Source organism: Poecilia formosa, unplaced genomic scaffold, assembly GCF_000485575.1.
Source record: "Poecilia formosa unplaced genomic scaffold, Poecilia_formosa-5.1.2 Scaffold57, whole genome shotgun sequence".
In the NCBI taxonomy this organism is placed as follows: domain Eukaryota; kingdom Metazoa; phylum Chordata; class Actinopteri; order Cyprinodontiformes; family Poeciliidae; genus Poecilia; species Poecilia formosa.
Window position 1 is genome coordinate 525,795 of NW_006799996.1, and position 18,373 is coordinate 544,167.

At 39.2% G+C, this 18,373-nt stretch overlaps 1 protein-coding gene across 8 annotated transcripts in view; it reads right to left on the reverse strand.

Moving 5' to 3' along the window:
• Window positions 1-18,373, reverse strand: part of magixb (MAGI family member, X-linked b) — a 68,535-nt gene that overhangs the window by 29,000 nt on the left and 21,162 nt on the right. For 6 of the 8 annotated variants that reach the window (XM_016672206.1, XM_016672202.1, XM_016672203.1 and 3 more), the window contains exons 2-4: window positions 13,816-14,105; window positions 7,429-7,545; window positions 123-242 (exon numbers count right to left, since the gene is read on the reverse strand). In XM_016672206.1, coding sequence (XP_016527692.1) covers window positions 123-242; window positions 7,429-7,545; window positions 13,816-14,095 — 517 coding nt within the window. In that variant the 5' untranslated portion in view covers window positions 14,096-14,105. Of the gene's footprint in view, window positions 1-122; window positions 243-5,822; window positions 6,049-7,428; window positions 7,546-13,815; window positions 14,106-14,216; window positions 14,543-18,373 lie in introns of those variants that run through there. The other 2 variants (XM_016672204.1, XM_016672207.1) reach the window with 2 other exon arrangements.

Below are 18,373 nucleotides of genomic sequence, written 5' to 3' on the forward strand. Positions count from 1 at the left end.
CTAACTGTTGCTCCATTTTTCTAAATGTGGTTTCAGCAAAATACCATTTTCCTTGGATCTGAATCCCTGTAATCTTTAAATGTTGTTGAAATAGAGAAAATTTCAGATGTTTTTACCCTAACCTTTGAATTTCCCACTCTCGAGCAGCGCTCCGGACTCCTCCAAAGAGAAAAACTCCTCAATGGAGACAAAGTTGTAGTCCACCCCTGAGATTTCCCCGTCTCTGGGCTGCCTGGTCGTACCTGTGATGAAGGAGACAATGTCAAACATCAGAGCGATGAGGCTACATATAAAATCAGCCGTGACATGGATGATGTATCGGTTAATCAAACCCCTCTCCTCCAATCAAAGGTCATCAATCTGAGCTCAGCGTTCAGACAATCTGCAGATCAGCAAAATATAAGAAATCAAGCTTTGACAAATGAAGCAAAAATGTAAAAATTACACTCAGTTAAGCCAAAATGGCATTATTTAAAGTCAGCTTTTTCATTCGTTTTCAACAGAGCAGCCACTATTAAACCAAACTTTGCCCTTTTGTGTAATAATAGCAAGCATTTACCAAGGCCTCCTCATTATGAACAGATCGATACGAAGTGGATCAAATATTAATGAGACGCTGGGAAAGTCTTAAAGTGTTTCTATCACCGTTGCAAAGGTGGAGCACTTAGATGATCAACGATCTGTCATCATAATTAATTCACATTGACCTTGGCCTGGAAGAAAGCGGCGAGGGTGAGGCATCCTGCACAACACAGGATCTTTTCTTCACCGCTTCATGTCAACACTGCACATCTCCACACAGCTGTGTGCAAGCACAAGCATGCAGTGTGAAATGTGTCATATTTTTATGTTTCCCATTAAGCTACTGGAGTCGTTTTAATTTGCAAATTGGAAATGGAGAGCAACCATCGTGACCTTGAGACACATCCTGCCTTTCCTTCAGACTGAATCACTCCAAAGTAAAGACAAATCTCCGTCCTTCCCCGGGAAGACCACATGTGACGTCTGTCTGCGTGTGTGTGTGTGTGTGTATATGTGTGTGTGTGTCCAGCAGGATGAAGTCACACCCGGCTACCCTATAAAACCTGTGATTAATGCACTGCTGTCCTGGGAGCAGCTCTCGCAGCCACAATGACACATGCAGGACTGCACTGAGCATGCAACACACACACACACACACACACACACACGCTTAAGACGGGAAACAGTTTTCACACACTGCAGCTAGCTCTCACAGGTAGCAGACTCCAAACTCTGGGCAGCTCCTCCATCACGCTGTCCTGTTCCCTCTGCAGCACAAAGTGTGTTTACTTTGCAATCAGCTCTGGCGGTTTGCCCTCTGGGCTCCTGCCAGCGGTTAGCCCAGCACTCGTAGCCCGTTTCTCGCCAAAACCTCCACAAGCCTGAGTTAAATTTGCCCAGCGCTTTGATATGAGGATGCTTCCTGCCTCAAACATTTCCACAGATTTTCACATTACAGGATTTAGTCAATGATGTTTAGTCAAAAGCACAAACAAAACAGCATCAATATTATTTGATACAGAAGCACATGTGGACTCAAAGTAAGCCACACAGTGGCTCTGGGTCGAATGTAGGGGTGCACCAATTTCCTTAACTTTGGAAGATCGGTGATCGGCCGATTTTTACATACGAAGCCCATCTTATCCACCGATCTTATCTAGCTTGGCAAAGGTCTAAGAATCAACCACCGTCCTCTTTTGCCGTCCAGCGAGAAATGTTTCAGCCCACCAAGTTATTTCTGCACGTTTACACTTAACAATAGTGACCCACTGTTGTTAACTCAACTTTCCAGCTATATCGAGCAACATTTCCGACAAAAAAAATTTGTATTGGCCAAAATCAGAATCGGCAGGTTAAGCTTTTTCAAAGATCGGTAATCAGTGATCGGCCAGAAAACTGCAATTGGTGCACTCCTGGTTGAAAGGTAGCACTAGCACTTCCTAGCATAATATTTTTACTTACACTGATTGTCGAGTGGGAACTTGGTAATTATAAGCCCAGATAACTTAGATATTTAATTGGAAAAATGAACTGCAAAGCGCTGACGATATTTACTATTTTTGTGAAATAAAAATGAAATGTCCTTACCTACCTGTAGAACAAACTTAGAAAGTACCATCTACTTAGCAACCCAGAACAACTGGAACCAACATTTAGTTTTATACTAACAACCCTGAACTAGAATGAAACATGGAGAACCAACCAACATTCATACTTTTTAGTTTATTTCTTTTCCTTTTGGTTTTATTGCTTTGTTTCATGTAAAGCATTTTGAACTGCCTTGTTGCTAAAAATGTGCTATATAAATAAAGCAAAATAAAGTAAAGGCCCAGATAAGAGAGCACTAGGTTATCTTGTCAAATTCCCACTCTGCAATTCATGTAGGTAAAAATATCAATTCATTCATGCTTTGCAGTTCATTTTTCCAATAATATATCAATCCATAAAAGCCTGTGAATTGAATAGATCATCAGATCACACTGGAACCGGAAGACATTTTGAATATCCAAAATAAATAAACAAAACAACAGAGACAACAAATGAAATTAATTATGAACTCTTTGTAAACAAAACTGTCCTTCAAAAAAGGTCTAGTTGAGACCAAAACACCTGATTAAAGATGTTTGTCACCCAGCTTTTGATAGAAAAACAATAAATCATACATATTATTTCAATTTATCATGCGACTAATTTATTTATTGTTTACTGCGACAGGTCCAGTGTTAGTTTCGCTTTATTTCCCATGTAATCAGACATTTACACTATAAAAACAAGACCAAAAGTAGTTGGTAATATTTTGTGTTTTTGCAGATTCCTGTTCATGTTCATCTCATGCAATTCCTGCACCTCTTGTTTCTAAAAATATATTTACCCCTCTAATAATGTGCAACTCAAATTTAACCCCCCAAAAAATAACTAACACTGCAAGTGTTTGTGTCTAATTAAAGATCTGATAACAAACTTGTGTGTAATTCTTCTCCTTCCCTCAGGACACACAGTATCTCTCCAGCTGATATGGTGCGAGGCAGGGAATCATTATCCATGCACCCTCCTTGGAGGTATGTATATATATATATATATATATATATATATATATATATATATATATATATATATATATATATATATATATATATATATATATATATGACATGTCAGTGGGGGGACAGAATGGATTATTGACATCTTCTTCCCCGCCTGTCCCTGTAGGCGCCACACTCTCTGATCCCTTGCAACACGGGTGAGGAAGGGATTGAAGAGGTAATTACAAAGAACCGTCTCCGACTGTCTGCCAGGATCAGCCGCACACAAAAAGCAAAAACAACCAACCCTGTGCTGACTAAAAGGCCACAGACGGGCCGGCGGACACGCCGCAGGGAGAACATTAGGATAAGTTGAATGATGATGTTTCTTATCTCTGAGTCAGACGATTAGAAACGTCTTTCATGGAGGAGATGAAGGCACAGCAGCCTTCAGACCGAGACTTTGGCTCTGAATCATCCAAGGGCACATCTGCAAAACTCAAACTGCGATTATGAAAGAATGGATGGGAAAGTAAAACAAAGGGGTAACGAAGCAGCAGAAACCCGCAAAAAATCCTCTGAGTGAAGAGAGAAAAGAGGTTTATAATTTACTCTGAATTTCATCGAAGTCGAGGCATAACCCCATATTCTCACTGTGTAACAACACCCCAGTTTTATTGGTAGTTAATTTTAAATATAGGTTTGATTTTCTTCCATTTAGTCAGAAAAACATCAATAATTGAAACTGCTGCCGAAATAATATTTTACATTTTACAGGAATAATCTTATCCAAACGTTTCGTTAAAAAGAGAACTGAGAATATTCTTATTCTTAAGATCTTATAGAACTTTAAAGGAGTCTTTATTGTTAATGATTTTATTGTCATTTGTAGCACTTTGAAATTTACACTTAAAGTCTCATTGTGCAAAACAAAGGCTCTTTTTAACATTATGGTCCTCAGAGAGCTTTTAAATGATCAGAAATCAGTCAGTTTTATTTCAAACATCCAACTCTTTCCATCTCAATGAGCTTACAATTTAAAGAAGTGGATGGAATATTTTTTAAAACTAAGAGCTCTGACAACTGCAACATATTTGCAAACATTTGGTCTCGGTTCGGTGGAAGTGAACTCTGTTGCAGTTCGAATAAACGTGATTGGACCGGAAACCAGTCCAAAAGTCAGAAGCAGCATATAAAAAGCAGGGCATTGTGGGTAATTACAATCAAAACAAACCCGACATTACAACACTAGTGGGAGAAATGACTCGTCGTGTTTTACCAAAGACAAAAGAGAAATCCTGCAACAATCTGATGATTCTCCACTTTTGTTTACATTTTGAGAAGAAAGTGTCTTCTTCAGAGGTTTTCATGTTGGTTTCTTCAGCAGTCCCTGGAGCAGCGCCACCACAGGCGAGGAGGGGAACAGGTTTCTCAAAAGTTTGGTTCAGTTCGATACAGTGCAGTGTGAAAGCAAAATGTAGCAGCTGAAAATGTAACAAATGTTGCATCTTTGCTCCCCAATCGAATCGAGTCATTTAGAAATATGAGTCATTCCTCCTTAAAACCCTGTTGGGTTAAGAACAGCAGGTGCAAATGGAGTAAAAAATACCTGTTCCCAAAACATTCGTGCTGATCTTGTCTGAGAGTCTGGAAACGACGTTGGTCAGATTTTCGGTCTCTAAAACAGTAAATTAGCGTCTCTATTGGCTCAGTGGCCTAGCCTGCAGCTGGAAGCTTAACAGACTTCATAGTGGGATTACTGATACTAACATTGGAAACCAGTCCCTGCCTCCCAGTACCACACAGTCTGCCTCAGCATTAGCACACAAGTCCATTAGAGCGACGTCACTTTGGCTCTGACTGACGTTAGCTTTTAATTTAATTCCTCTCTGCAGATTATTGATACTCCAGCGTGCATTTACTTATTTCTGTCGTTCATTTCCATTTTTACGAACTGCCTTCCCAAATGAGCCTTTGTAATGTTATTTCTGGCATCAGTGCCAACTTCAATATCGAACAACAACATCTCATCAAAAGATGCCTGAATTACTCTAAAACAACAGCATGAAGCAAGATTTACAAAAAGAGAAAAAAAACCTTTAAATAAACAAAATATGTGATCTGATGGTCTTTGCCAAGCACTTTTCAAAAAGTTTTCCAACCCCAGACTTTAGAGATAAAAACAACACAAACTAACTAAAAAGGCAGTTTTAACTGACTATTATATAACATTTATTGCTGTTTATAATGTCTTACTATAATATTCTACATAGCAAGGACAAAATAAACTAAAATACAACAAAACTTTATGCTTTTTAATGTCTCGCATACATCCTACTGGTCCGAGAACAAAACACTAATTTAATTTTTTCTAAAGTTTAGCAAATAGAAATAATTTTAGTAATTATATCTAACATTATATTATATTATATTATATTATATTATCTAACAAGAACAGTTTAGTCTGATTTAACTTCAAGCAGTCAAAAAAATATATGCCCTTTTATAGATTTATGAAAATATCTGGTTTTAACTGCAAATAACATTTTCCAAATTTAGGCTGTTAATCAAACGTTATATTCCACTTTATTAAAAAACTGTTCAGTTTGAATATGAATCACTTTGAAGGACTTTTTACACAAATTAAGAACTTTCCAAACCTTGAAAACACCTAATTGAATTTAAACTATTTCCAAGGTTGTTCCTATTTTAAAAACTCAAACTGCACCAAATAAATAACTAGAATTGCAAGTGAAGAAAGAAAGCAGGAAAACGTACTTATGTTCCTGAAGGGGGCCACAATGAGCCACTGATGAAAAGTCCTCAGCTTTTCGCTCCTGTTAAACACAGCTGCCTCATTCAGGGGGAAAAAGGAAAACAATACAAGCGGCAGAGGGAAAAAATAAACCTGTATGGTCTGAAATGAGAAGTGATGCTGGCTGTGCTGCGTGGGGACCAGGCTGCGCCGGTGCGAGCAGAACAACAGCATCTTACTGTGTCATCTTCAGGAGATCAGGGGATTACACACCCAGGGGGCCGAGCCTGCCTCGTTGTCACTCTTACTAAATTAAAACGCCCAGAGATGGCAGGAAGTTCGTAAAGTTTCCCAACAATAAAGCAAGACGGATTAAACAACTTTTTTTTTTTTATATCAATAATTAAAATCAGGGCACTGTTTCCTTAAATCCTTCTCTGGCTCGCCTTCATCTGATTTGCTCATTTTAATTATTAAAAAAAAAGCGGAGTTAATTTGGATTGCGCCGTCCCTGAGCAGCCACTTGTAGATGCAAAGCGTGGTAATAAGATGAAAAACAGTTAAAATTGCAATTAAACTTCAATTTGAGAGATAAAGCGCGGCTCTCTCACGCCGTCTTGTGCGTTCTGGACCGCTCTTTGTTCTGTCGGCGGGTGAGTTGTGTGGCGTGGCGGCAGACTGTGCCATTTGACCTACTTCCTGGACTAAAGGAGAGATTAACAGCAACTCCACAGTCCTACGACAAGGTTAAGACTACACACACACACACACACAGAGAGAGAGAACAGTGATGGGTGGTGTCCTCTGCATCACCGCTTGTAAAAAGCAAAATTAAAAAACACAAAACAAGGCAGAAAATGACATTAGGAAAAAAGCAAATTGCGATTCCAGAGTCAGAAGAGTCAGCTGTTACATCCTGCAGCCGTTCGCAGTGACGTCACCATGGAGGGGATTAAGATAGCAACAGATGTACAACTACTAGCTGCCTTTGGCTGCCACTCTGCATGCTTTTATTCATTATAATCAAAATGAAATTGCTTGTGCAGGATCAAAATAAATAAATAAAAAAACTAGAAGAACCTGTTTCAGACAACTACCCTCAGATTTAGCACCACCTGGTCAAACTGCCTGGAGCAGTGAAGCGATTGGGTCAATGCACAACACAAAATAAACCGTGTTGTGGCAATACTGGCTGCCCAGACTGGTTGCCTTTTACTTAAATTTTCATTTAATTTAATTAAAACTGACCATTTCATGTGCAAAGTTGAATTATTCAGTAAATCAAATCACCTAGCGGGAGCATGCTTCGACATGAGGAAGTGAGGAAAACAGTTCTGCATGCTTAAGTACTAATTAGCACCAGGATATTCACGTGACGGCAACAGGAGATACGTTGTCACAGAATTAATGAGGCCGGTAATGAAAACGAAGAGACACGCTTGGCTAAATTATGAACATAAGCCAGGTTGAAGTCGATTTAATATTAGCCTTAAACTGACGTGAGCTGACAGATGACATCACATGAGAGGTGTAAATGTATGCAGAGGAGACATAAAGGACACAAACCAGCAGTGGGCGAAGAAAGATCGGAGATTTACGAAGAAATTATGGAGAGAGAGAGAGACTCACAGGGTACGGCTCGGAGGTAGAGGTTCTCTCTGATGACCTGCTGAAGCTGGCTGTCCACTGAGCCGGGTGTGAAGCACTTACTCAGATATAACCTGAGATCTTTGCACAATGTGGAGCCTGAGGGGAGGGCAAACAAAACACGAACAGCGTAAAGAGGAGGAACCAGAACTAGAAGCTACAAATTAGCAGAGTTTCTTAAGTTGTTTCTTATACAATTTATATTTTATTAGGTGCGTAACTTTTAGGTATTTTAGATTGTTTATTGTGATTTAATTGTGAGTTGTTTATTGCCATAAGCAATCTTGTTTTATGGAGCTGTAATGTGAATTTCAATGCATGGTGGGAAGCATCTATTTATCCATCTACTAAGGATGAACAATAGAATCAATAGAAGAGGAAAGAACAGAATATACTTTATTGAAAGCTACTCCATCCAAAGTGTTGAATACTGGTCAATTCAAATGTAACCATACGCAATATAAAATGTATAAAAATATATACAGAAGTGTCATATTGTAAGTGATTTAAAAAAAGCTAAATATGAAATATATTAAATAAATACACAGATAAATAGCATAAGAATTGCAATAGACATATAATCAATATCAACAGATAATAAATCTGATAGAATATTCAATATATGGACTATTCACTGAACTTCGGTTGGTGGAATTAACTCACTCACTCTTTGGTTGCCTAGCAACTCACTCACTCTTTGGTTGCCTAGCAACTCACTCACTCTTTGGTTGCCTAGCAACAATTTGTTGAGTAACTGGCGCAACTGCAGTTTAAGGTTCCGTCACTTTGCCTCGTAACTTTTAAAAATAAACAACAACGGAGTGGAGTGAAAACTGTGGATAAAACAGGAAACAGTCTCGCCACCAGTTTGGCAGCATTTCAGATAATTAAAACAATAAAACCTAATCAATACTTATCAATATCGACCAATATGAAACACTTATATCATGATAGGTTTTTCAGCCATATCGTCCAGCCCTATTTATCTATCTAATAGGAATGAGGTGTGAGACATTGAGTGAAAAATATAAGGACAAATAAACAAAAATGTATACGTTGTCTTTCACAATCCTTTTCTGTTACCCTGATTTTGTTACATCGATTTAATCAAAAATACAGCATAAACACCAAATAAACTTAATTTTCAAACTAACATGCTTATTGAGCACATTATAATTCTTAAGAAACTTAGCTCATATTTTATTAGCTTATTTAATTGAGTCAAACTTCTTAATTTCTTTTTGTTGCTGTGTTTGTAATCTTTTGTTTTATTTCATCGAAACGGGTCTCTCTTCTAAATCATATCTTGGATCTCAATGAGACAATCTGTATAAAAAAAAGGTCAAATAAAAATAAAAGTTATACTTTGAGGGTGGTAACTCGTCTATGCCAAGCTTGATTGTGTCCAAATCATTTCTGCTACTAGGGTGGATTTAAAAACAATGTTTTATGACCTAAACCCTGACACTAACACCTCACTAAGCATCTAACCCGACTGTGAACTGAGTCTCCTTCATGTATAAAAATAGAGAAAACAGAGGTTAATGGAGACATAGGAAGGAGTCGGAGTGGATCAGCAGGACTCCGTTTCCTTTCTGTGATCTCTTAATAACATCTCCAGAGCTTTACAGCGTCTGATGACGGCCCGCTTCCTGTTATTGATGGGCTGAACACATCTTCACTTGTCACCCTCACAGACGACAACTCTGTTGGTGCGACCCCTGCAGGCATCCGCCTGTCTGTCTGCACCCCTGACACCTCTGACACCCCCCACCCTCCTGTCTGTTACACTAGCTCTACCCAGTAACAGACCGATTTTAAAAATATCAAAGGATTCAACTTCATGTCTGGCGGTTAGCTGCATGTAAGTATGAATGGTCACATATGGAGGCTGCCTGTAAAGGAGGATTTAATCTCGTCTGTTGCCTTTAGGGGGAAATTATGGGCTTTTGTTCAACATGTTATTAAACAGATGATGTTTTCTAGTCTGTTCAGGCCTGAAAATTTGCTCTTTGACTCTGTGAGCCAACTGCGCTTGGATTACAGAGCCAAACCTCCTGAAACTTCCCTGTATCACCACAGTATATCCATAAACTTCAATGTATTTCATTGGGATTTTAGGAGGTAGTACAAAACAAAGTGGCATAAAAATAAGTTTTCAAATATGTTTGGGACTATAAATCTAAAACATGTGACGTAAAGTTGCAATAAAGGTGATCTATTATACTTCCCTGATCAGGTTGGGATAGGTATGGGTTATACAAAACACGTTCATTACAGGTTTTGCACAAAATTATTCTTAAATGATAAGACTTTAGTCTCGTCAGTTCTGCCTATTTTGAGCTCCTCTCAGGAAGAGCTGTCTTAGGGCCTCTTGTCACTTTAAAGCCAAATAATTTGATGGCCACGCCCCATAAATCAACGTTTACACTCACATGTCAAAATGGCTGTCAACAGTTGTGCAATTATACAACCGTACGTCTTGGAAAACTCGAAGCCTCCAACTTCTTCAAGATTTCAGCAAGTGGTAAGTCAACAACAAAACACTTGTCTTTTCCAGCAGCCATTGTACAGCAAAACAGCAGCAAAACAGCAGCAAAACCATTTCACCAAAAGTGCTGGAACTCTGTTTGGGTTGCTTGGTAACAGGCTGGGCTTTGCTGAGGTTGCTAGGTAACGGACTGGGCTCCACTGATTTGTGGTTTACATTCCGGAGATTTTTGAAACGGCTTGGTTCCCAGACAACAAAAAATATTTAACTTATTGCCAAAAACTGTCTGTTTTTGTTTTGTTTTTCTACACATTTGTTTTTAGAAGCAGTAGAGAACCAAATGGAAGTAAAATAACGTGCAAAATGTGAAACTTGCATAATGGGTCTCCCCGTTTTCCAGCGCAAGAAAATTCTGTCAGTAATAATTTTAAGTTTTAACAATTCACTTCAAAAAACCAAATAAATCTCAACTATTTTTGGTGTAGCTTCTGGTCCAAATATCTTCGTAAACTTGAAATAAGACAAAACTAAATTAAAAGTAACGTTTCAGCAAGACATAGAAGCTTGTTTTAAGTCAGTAATTCCTTAATATTGATGAGAAAGTGATACTTCCACTGGCAGATTATTTCACTAATGGGAAAAATTACTTGTTACAAGTGACTTTTAGCAATATTAAGGAATTATTAATGGATATTGATGGAAAATATTGATATTTTCCATCTATATCAAGGAATTAGTTATTTTATTGATGGATTTTATTGAAATCTTCCACTGAAATATAACAAAAAATTTCCCATATTCTAAGTTAAATAATCCACCAGTGGAACTAGTCATTTTTCTATCACAATTAAGGAATTATTGACTTAAAACAAGCTGCTATATCTTGCTGAAAAGTTGCTTGTAAGTTTGTTTTCTCTTACTTCAAATGTACTAGAAATACTTGGTATGATTTTGTGTTTTTGCAGTGTAAACACACCGCCCCAAACAATGACAGCCTTATATGTAGCTTAAAGTCTGTTCTGTCCTAAAGACTCTTTTTAAATTTCCCAGTTTGTGAGCATCAAGGCATCGCTGCTATTTGTGCTTCCTGAGTCTGGGGAGCCCATCTTGGTGTCCTGTATTTGAAAGCTGGGGCAGAGGGAGTTGTAGTAGTAGTAATAGTCCTAGAGAGAGTGGGAGGAGGAGGTGTGCCACACCGACCCAGAGCAGCAGCACATCCATCACTGTCCAGGTTGCATGCAGTCAAGCTGCCCGGGGATGGCCAGGAAGGCTTCACAGCTGATAATGGATCTCCACCAGCAGCAGAGGCACCAGGAGCAAAGGTGCCCATTTATACCCTTGTGTCCAAATCAGCTATCAATCAAACAAGCCAAGGCCACAGGGAGCCACGGTCAGGTGACATATTACCCTGTTCAGAGCCAACAAAGATATCCATGTCTCAGGCCCCCGAATCACAACATCAAGGCCTCTTGTGGTTGACAGAAAACCATATTGCAAAGCCCTTTGTCATGTGTCATCACTGATTGTGGAGACAACCCAAATATTGACCAGCTTACTTGACATGCACGCTCAAACACAGAGTCACTGACAAGTTGGCAGTGAAATGCTACAAGCAGCAGATTTGGCTCTTGCGAGTGTGAAAAAGGAAAATAGAGCTGAAAGTAAACAGCCTCTGTGCATCAGACTATTTTGGTGTGAAATGACACATTCACAGTAGGTTTGTAAAATAGGCAGCACCAAATTAAGCCGTATATAAGTGCATAAAAGTTTATTTATGCCAATATGAGTAAAGAATAGTAGTTTTCAAAGTCAGTAAATTTATGCGTCACAGATGTTTAGAAGCTACAAATTCAGTGACTCCCTTCTTCCCAGTTGGCATCGAAGGACCAACTGTTTCTGACTGCACTGGATTATAATTGGGATTAAACTGCAAAGAATGTCATTGGTTCTGGATTTGACTATGTGACTGGACAGAGTTACTATAATTTAAACTCATTTCAAATTAATTTAGGCTGAATTTTATTTTTTTTAGACTTCATATGCTCCCTGTAGCTCAGCAGAACTGTTGTTAGTTTGTAAATCACTGAACAGCTTAGCATTATAACGTATTGAAGATCTGCTGTTGTCATAGCAACCTTCCAGACCACTCAGGTCTTCTGGTTCTGGGGATGCAGAGCAGTACCAGAACCAGAACCAGACATGGAGAAGCAGCATTCAGCTTCTATGCACCACAAATCTGGAACAAACTTCCAGAAAACTGCAAAACAGCCGAAACACTGAGTTCCTTTAGGAACAACTGAGTTCCTTTAGGAACAACGATTTCGGGTGAAAACGGAAGAGTTTTGTTGCGTTTGTACTGTACATTTACACGAAACCACCGAATGTTTTCTCTGACAACGGCACAGATTGAAAACGGGTTCCAGAGTGCGATGTTTCTGAAACGTACCGATGTCGGTAGTTGTGTAAACAGAGAAAATTAATCTTTTCTTCCAGAGAATCCCCAGCTCATCCTTAGTATGACGCAAAACATAGCTGCTTCCTACAATCCACAGAAGAAGAAACTACTCACAATGCTGCTGTTACTACAATTCGTGTTTCCCCATCAGATACAGTTGCCTCAGCGTCTCTTCACCGCTCCGCACCGCCCAGGTGGCAAAATACACGGCTGCTTGTTCAGCGCTCTTATCTAGAGAACTACGGACCAGCCCCGGCTCCAGACTAGTTTAACAGGGGGGCATCGACTTATTTTGGGGGGGCAAAATGAGTCTACGTAGCTGAACATGGACAACAAATTCAATAGCCTACAGGCTACTTGTTAACAAGCTTAAGGTGCTGTATTGATATTAGCTAGCTAGTCATGATTTAGCTAACTTTACCTGCATCCAACAGCTTTACTCAACTCAGTCGGTTAGTTTGGGGGGAAAACTGTGCAAAGTTATTTGCGTTTTGCTGGTTTGCTGCCATGATTCTAACATACACCTGCGCAGCAGAAGCAGGTATACTTCGCTCCCGCACAGGTGTAAACCCAGCGCAAGCGTCTCAGCATTCATGTAGCGTTTGAAGGCGGCTCGGAAAAACAGGTTACGACTTGTTAACAACGGATTAAACAGTTTTAACTGCTGAAAAAGGTGACAGAGGACACGGATATGGTAAGTGCGGAAGCTCCTATTGTATCAAATTGATATAGGAATAACAGACTGTTGGCCATTCCAAGGTAAAAACAACAAACAGCTTCCAGTCCAGGGGGGGAACAAAAATTCCGTTTTTGTTGAATCATTGTCGTGTAAACGCCCCCCTAGACTAAGCCTGTTTAGAATTATTTTTGAAACATAATCAATGAAATACCGACCAATGTATTGGAAGTGTATTAATTATTTTAATGATGATTTGATAATGTTTGTCACTGGTTTCTCACTTGTCGACTGTTTGGTGTTTTTATGACTTTTTAATTTTGTGTTTTTATGTTGTAAAGCACTTTCAACTGCTGAAATATGCTATACGAATAAACTTGATTGATTGGTTTGATTTCAAATAAATAAAAGCGCATATTTGCTAACCTAATAACAAGAAAAAAATTTTTTTTAAAGTAATGTAGTGTCATTTTGTTGTGGAAATTCAATGCAATTCTTCCACGAAATAAGCTGACATGCATTTGTTTTATATCTATTATCTATATTTAATAATAATAGCTGGTTCTTTATCATTTTTAAGTTCTTAAGAGTCATTGTGGAAAGTCCAAAGAGCCAGAGGTTGCAGATCCCTGCGCTAAATAAACCAAAAATATTGCTGTTAATTCTTTTTACTGTGTAACTTCACAAACGGCAAACCATTGAAAAATATCACCTGACTTTTATTGGTACTCAAAACTAGAGTCATACCTGGTGAAACAGTTTTGATACGGATAGGATGGGGGCAGGAGTTGAGGACTCCTCGAACATCTCCTAAAGTCATCCCCAGTACCGGAGTTCCCCCGATCTCCAGGATGATGTCTCCCACTGTGAGGCCGCCGCCGGGAGCCGACGTGACGAAAGGAAACTCTCCATAATCTGCTCCGCCACCAACCGCGACCCCCAGCTCTCCGGACGCGCCAAGCAAGGGGACGAAGGTATCCTGCACATTGGACCGCCAGTGCAGTTTCTTCACCGCTGTCTTAGACATGGCAAATGAGCTGGAGAGGAATATAAAAAAGAGAGAGGGAAATGCAGCGTTAGCAGAAAGTGTCAGGCTGTCAATTACATAACAAGCGAGGGAAATAACCTGTGATTTTCAGTAATGTAACCTTTGCTACTTGTCGGCGTCTTCCGTCTGGAGAGCTGCACCATTTCACATCAGAAGGTGCAAAAGTCATGAATAATCCCGACGTTTAATGCCTGGGATATTTCAGATAAGAGGGTGCTGGACTTGAAATTCAGGAATAACGTCACATGGGAACTACGTCTTTGTTTTATGCAAACACATAACGGCCTCCGGAACATGTTCTGCAGCCGCAAGAATCAGAGACTTTCCCTCATGTTCACACCGTTGGCTGTAGACTGACATTATGTTTACATGTAAACAGGCAGGACAGGAACTGGCGCATATTCCTGCGTGTTTACGGTCACATGGGAAAAATCTGTTAACATTTCAGGAATCTACGCACACACATTTCCACTTAGCTTAATTCAGCTAATTGCCACCGCTGCTATTGCTAAGACTACAATCCTAAAAACAGGCAGAAAATTGACGTCATCGTTCACAACTTCTTCTGTTCGCTGATTGGCTCGGTAGAAAATGTACAGGTGGGAATCAAAATCAAGAGGATAAACCACAGATTGTGAAGTGAGATTTTAATCTGCTAAAAAATTTTGCCAACCGCCAATAAAAATTACGGAGCCCCCTAGGGGACATGAAGGATTTTTCTTCTTTTGCGCAATACTTCTGCGTTTTCTCGCAATGATGTACTGATCAGTTCATGCGGAATAATTGAATACTGTAAACCTTTCTTACGGTGGCCATCTTACTTTATTTTTTAGTTGCTTTAAAAGTTGCATTGAAAGTCTATTAAAAGTGCCAGCTTTGCATTAAAGTGTCATTATTTACAAAATAATGCAAAGTTGGCACATTTAATCGACTTTTAAGACAACCTTTAAAGCAACTTTGCATTGAAAGTGTCATTATTTACCAAATGACACTTCATGACAACAGTTATAGACATTCACAAAGGCTCCTTCATGTTCATGATAAGTGCTATGTCATGTTTGAGGCAGTGTCATGTTAGACTTATGCACACACCATCAAATAAATGTTACCAAATCTGGAAAATTTGCTTAATAAGTCACTTTCATGTTTTTAGTAGCAGTGTCTGTTCTCAACATTTCAGATGAAAGAAGCTCACAATGCAGTAAAAATAGCTTTTTTTAAGTGATTATCTTTGCTAGTCAAACTTTTCAGTGTTTTAACTCTTCACACCATTATCTGTTTTCATTTACATTTGCAAAAAATGCTGTAGGATCTCACTTTTGAGGTGAGAAGTTAGAAAGTAAAGTGGCAGAAATCTGCTGAAATGTGGCTCCTGAAGAGCAGCTGCGAGCTTGAGAGGCTGTAGACGTGGCTGACACGGTGAAGATCTGTTTGAGTTGGCCGTGATGTGACAGCTCTGATGCAAAACAACAGACGATGTACCTCTGACGTGATCAGAGGAGCCCTGTCACCTTAACACAAACGAACAAACGTGGTCGCAGATCAAAAAGGCAAACACGGCGCATCGAAGAAAAGGTAGAAAACTTCATAATTGAAGGAATGCTGTGAAATGTGGGGGGGGAAACAGAAAAATTGAGTCTACTTTAGCACTCAGCTGCATTACAAACAGAAGGAGAAAAACACATAGTTTATTATTATAAATGATCATTAATTAGAGGCTATGTTGAAGAAAGGCAGCAAAAAAGTTAAAAATAAGTCATAATTTTTTTACTGTTTATTTATATGACTGTGAGCTATAATTAACATGACAATAATTGTGAAAAATGTAAAAAAATAAATAAAAAAAAAACTGAGCCTGCAGCTGAAAGCTGTGACCAGGCTGTGCATGGAACGCTGAACCTGGGCATTAATGCATGACAAAGGATGTGCAAGGCAAAGTATTGAGGGCAGCTCAGTCGTGAGTTAAAAATAATAAGATTTATGTGTAATTGTCCAGAAATAGGGAAAATAAACTGCTAACTGTGACTAGAAGCTTGGAGACTTAACACACTGACACTCATCCAAGGGATTTAAAAGTGCACTGTGGTGAAAGTACAACCACAGCAGTAAATTAAACCTTCTGACAAAAAATTGTAGTTCAAAAGAAAAATAAATTCTGGCAAAGGGCCGGGTAATAAATCAACTTAATCTATGAATTGAGTTTTCTGTTTTGAAGATTTAATTATTGGAAAATCTTTTTTTTGGGGGGTGGGGGGGGGTCCAGAGTGATAATGACCCACCCAAGAACTACAATCTTGTGTGACAAGCATGTTTAAAGTTTCTATTTATTTCAACTTAAAATTCAGATCAACTCAACAAATGAATTACTTAAATAAAAGCCTGTTTGAGTTTTTTTTAATAGATATTTTCTAAAATAATATTAGTTTATGGGCATCTTGTCACTTTATATCCAAATAAAATGCAACTGGCCACGTCCCCCAACTCAGCATTTGCACTTGCACATGAAAATGGCTGCAAACAGATAATTATACATCCTTTGAAAAGCATTAGTACAGCATCCTGCACAATCAACAAGAATGCAGAAAGTGGTTTCTGGATGATAATTCAGCAATAACACATATACAGCAGTAAAACCAGCTGGCCAAACATGCTGGACCTCAGCTTAGGTTGCTAGGTAACAGGCAGAACTCTTCTGGAGTTGCTGGGTAACAGGCAGAACTCTTCTGGAGTTGCTAGGTAACAGGCAGAACTCTTCTGGAATCGCTAGGTAACAGGCGGAACTCTTCTGGAGTCGCTAGGTAACAGGCGGAACTCTTCTGGGGTTGCTAAGTAACGGGCAGTGCCTGCTGATTTGTGACGTTACATTTGGAAGATTTTTGAAACAGCTCACTTTCCAGGCACCAAAAACATTAACTTATTTCCAACAAAATGTCGGGGTGTTTTTTTAAGTGCTTGGCTTGTTTTTAGAATCAGTAGAGACCCAAATGGAAAAACATGCAAAAATATGTAAAATATTAGTGTTAAATTTTTATGTGTTAAAATTTTCACACTCTGTCAGTTCTTATCTGTTTTAGTATATTTTAAAATGACGTATCTGCTTCTAAAAACATTCCTTTCCCTTCTGTAAAACCTATAAGATGCAATTTTCTGTATTGTAATATGAAATAAATGTTTCTTTTATCCTAACCCTTTATTTTAACCAGCTGTGCAACACAACTCAAACACAGGCCTCTCTTTGAGTAGCCTAATAGTGTGGACCTGATAAGTCGACGTGTGAGAAGGACAGAATATGTCTAATCCTTTCCCCTTGACTGGCCCTTCAACAGGCGGAGCTGACAGAGATCCTGCTCCATCCTCTCTCCCTCCTCTCTGCTACACACATTAGATCCCAGGTGATTTGACCAGCAAACAAGGAAGAGAAATCATTTAAAACAATTAAAAAATACTAATAGACATATATGAATCTTACATGCGAAGAGAATAGGGAGGGAGGAAAGGAAAAACGGAAGCACAAAGGTCAAAGAGAGATGGAGAGGAACGGCACAGCCTGAGGTTGGCATACGACTCATTTTATTGACCTTGCAAAAGAGCAGCTCAGAAATAAAACTAGACGCAGGTTCTGCTGCATCAGGAATCCCTGCAGGAAAAGTAAAAATTAAAAAAACATGCATGTCATACTTTGTTTATTGTTAAAGCACAGTGGAATAAAACACTAATAAACAAGTTTTTATTCTTATCACATCCTCCATGCCACACTGTGGCCCCATTCTTCCTCTGTCTGCCCCACTGTGAAGCCTTCTGCAGCAACATTGTCATCCTGCTTCCCAGAAGCCAATCTGCCATCTGCCCTAAAACAGAGCAGAGTAACCCTGCAGGTGCACTGCTTGCTACAAGAGGAAAATATAAGCGAGAGCAAATTAAATCACGCTTTAATTCACCATGCAATGTCGAGACATGTTCTGACAAATATGCTCCCCTGGGCTTCAACCTTAACAATGTAATTCTCTTTGTGCTCCGTTTAAAGATTTCTCAGAACTGGTCAGCAATTCAGATTAAAATGTGGAATATAAATCATCTGATTGGTTTGGAGTATTATCCTCTCCTGCCTCTGTGCATATTTTTGCAGATGCGGTATGCATACATGCATTCGCCTGAGATTTTGCTGTCGTCTTGACCTCCTGGTGTCTGACGGGGGTTTAATGAGCCGCAGCCTGTCAGGTCCACAGACAGACCTGGACTCGTCCCCGCCACATTGAC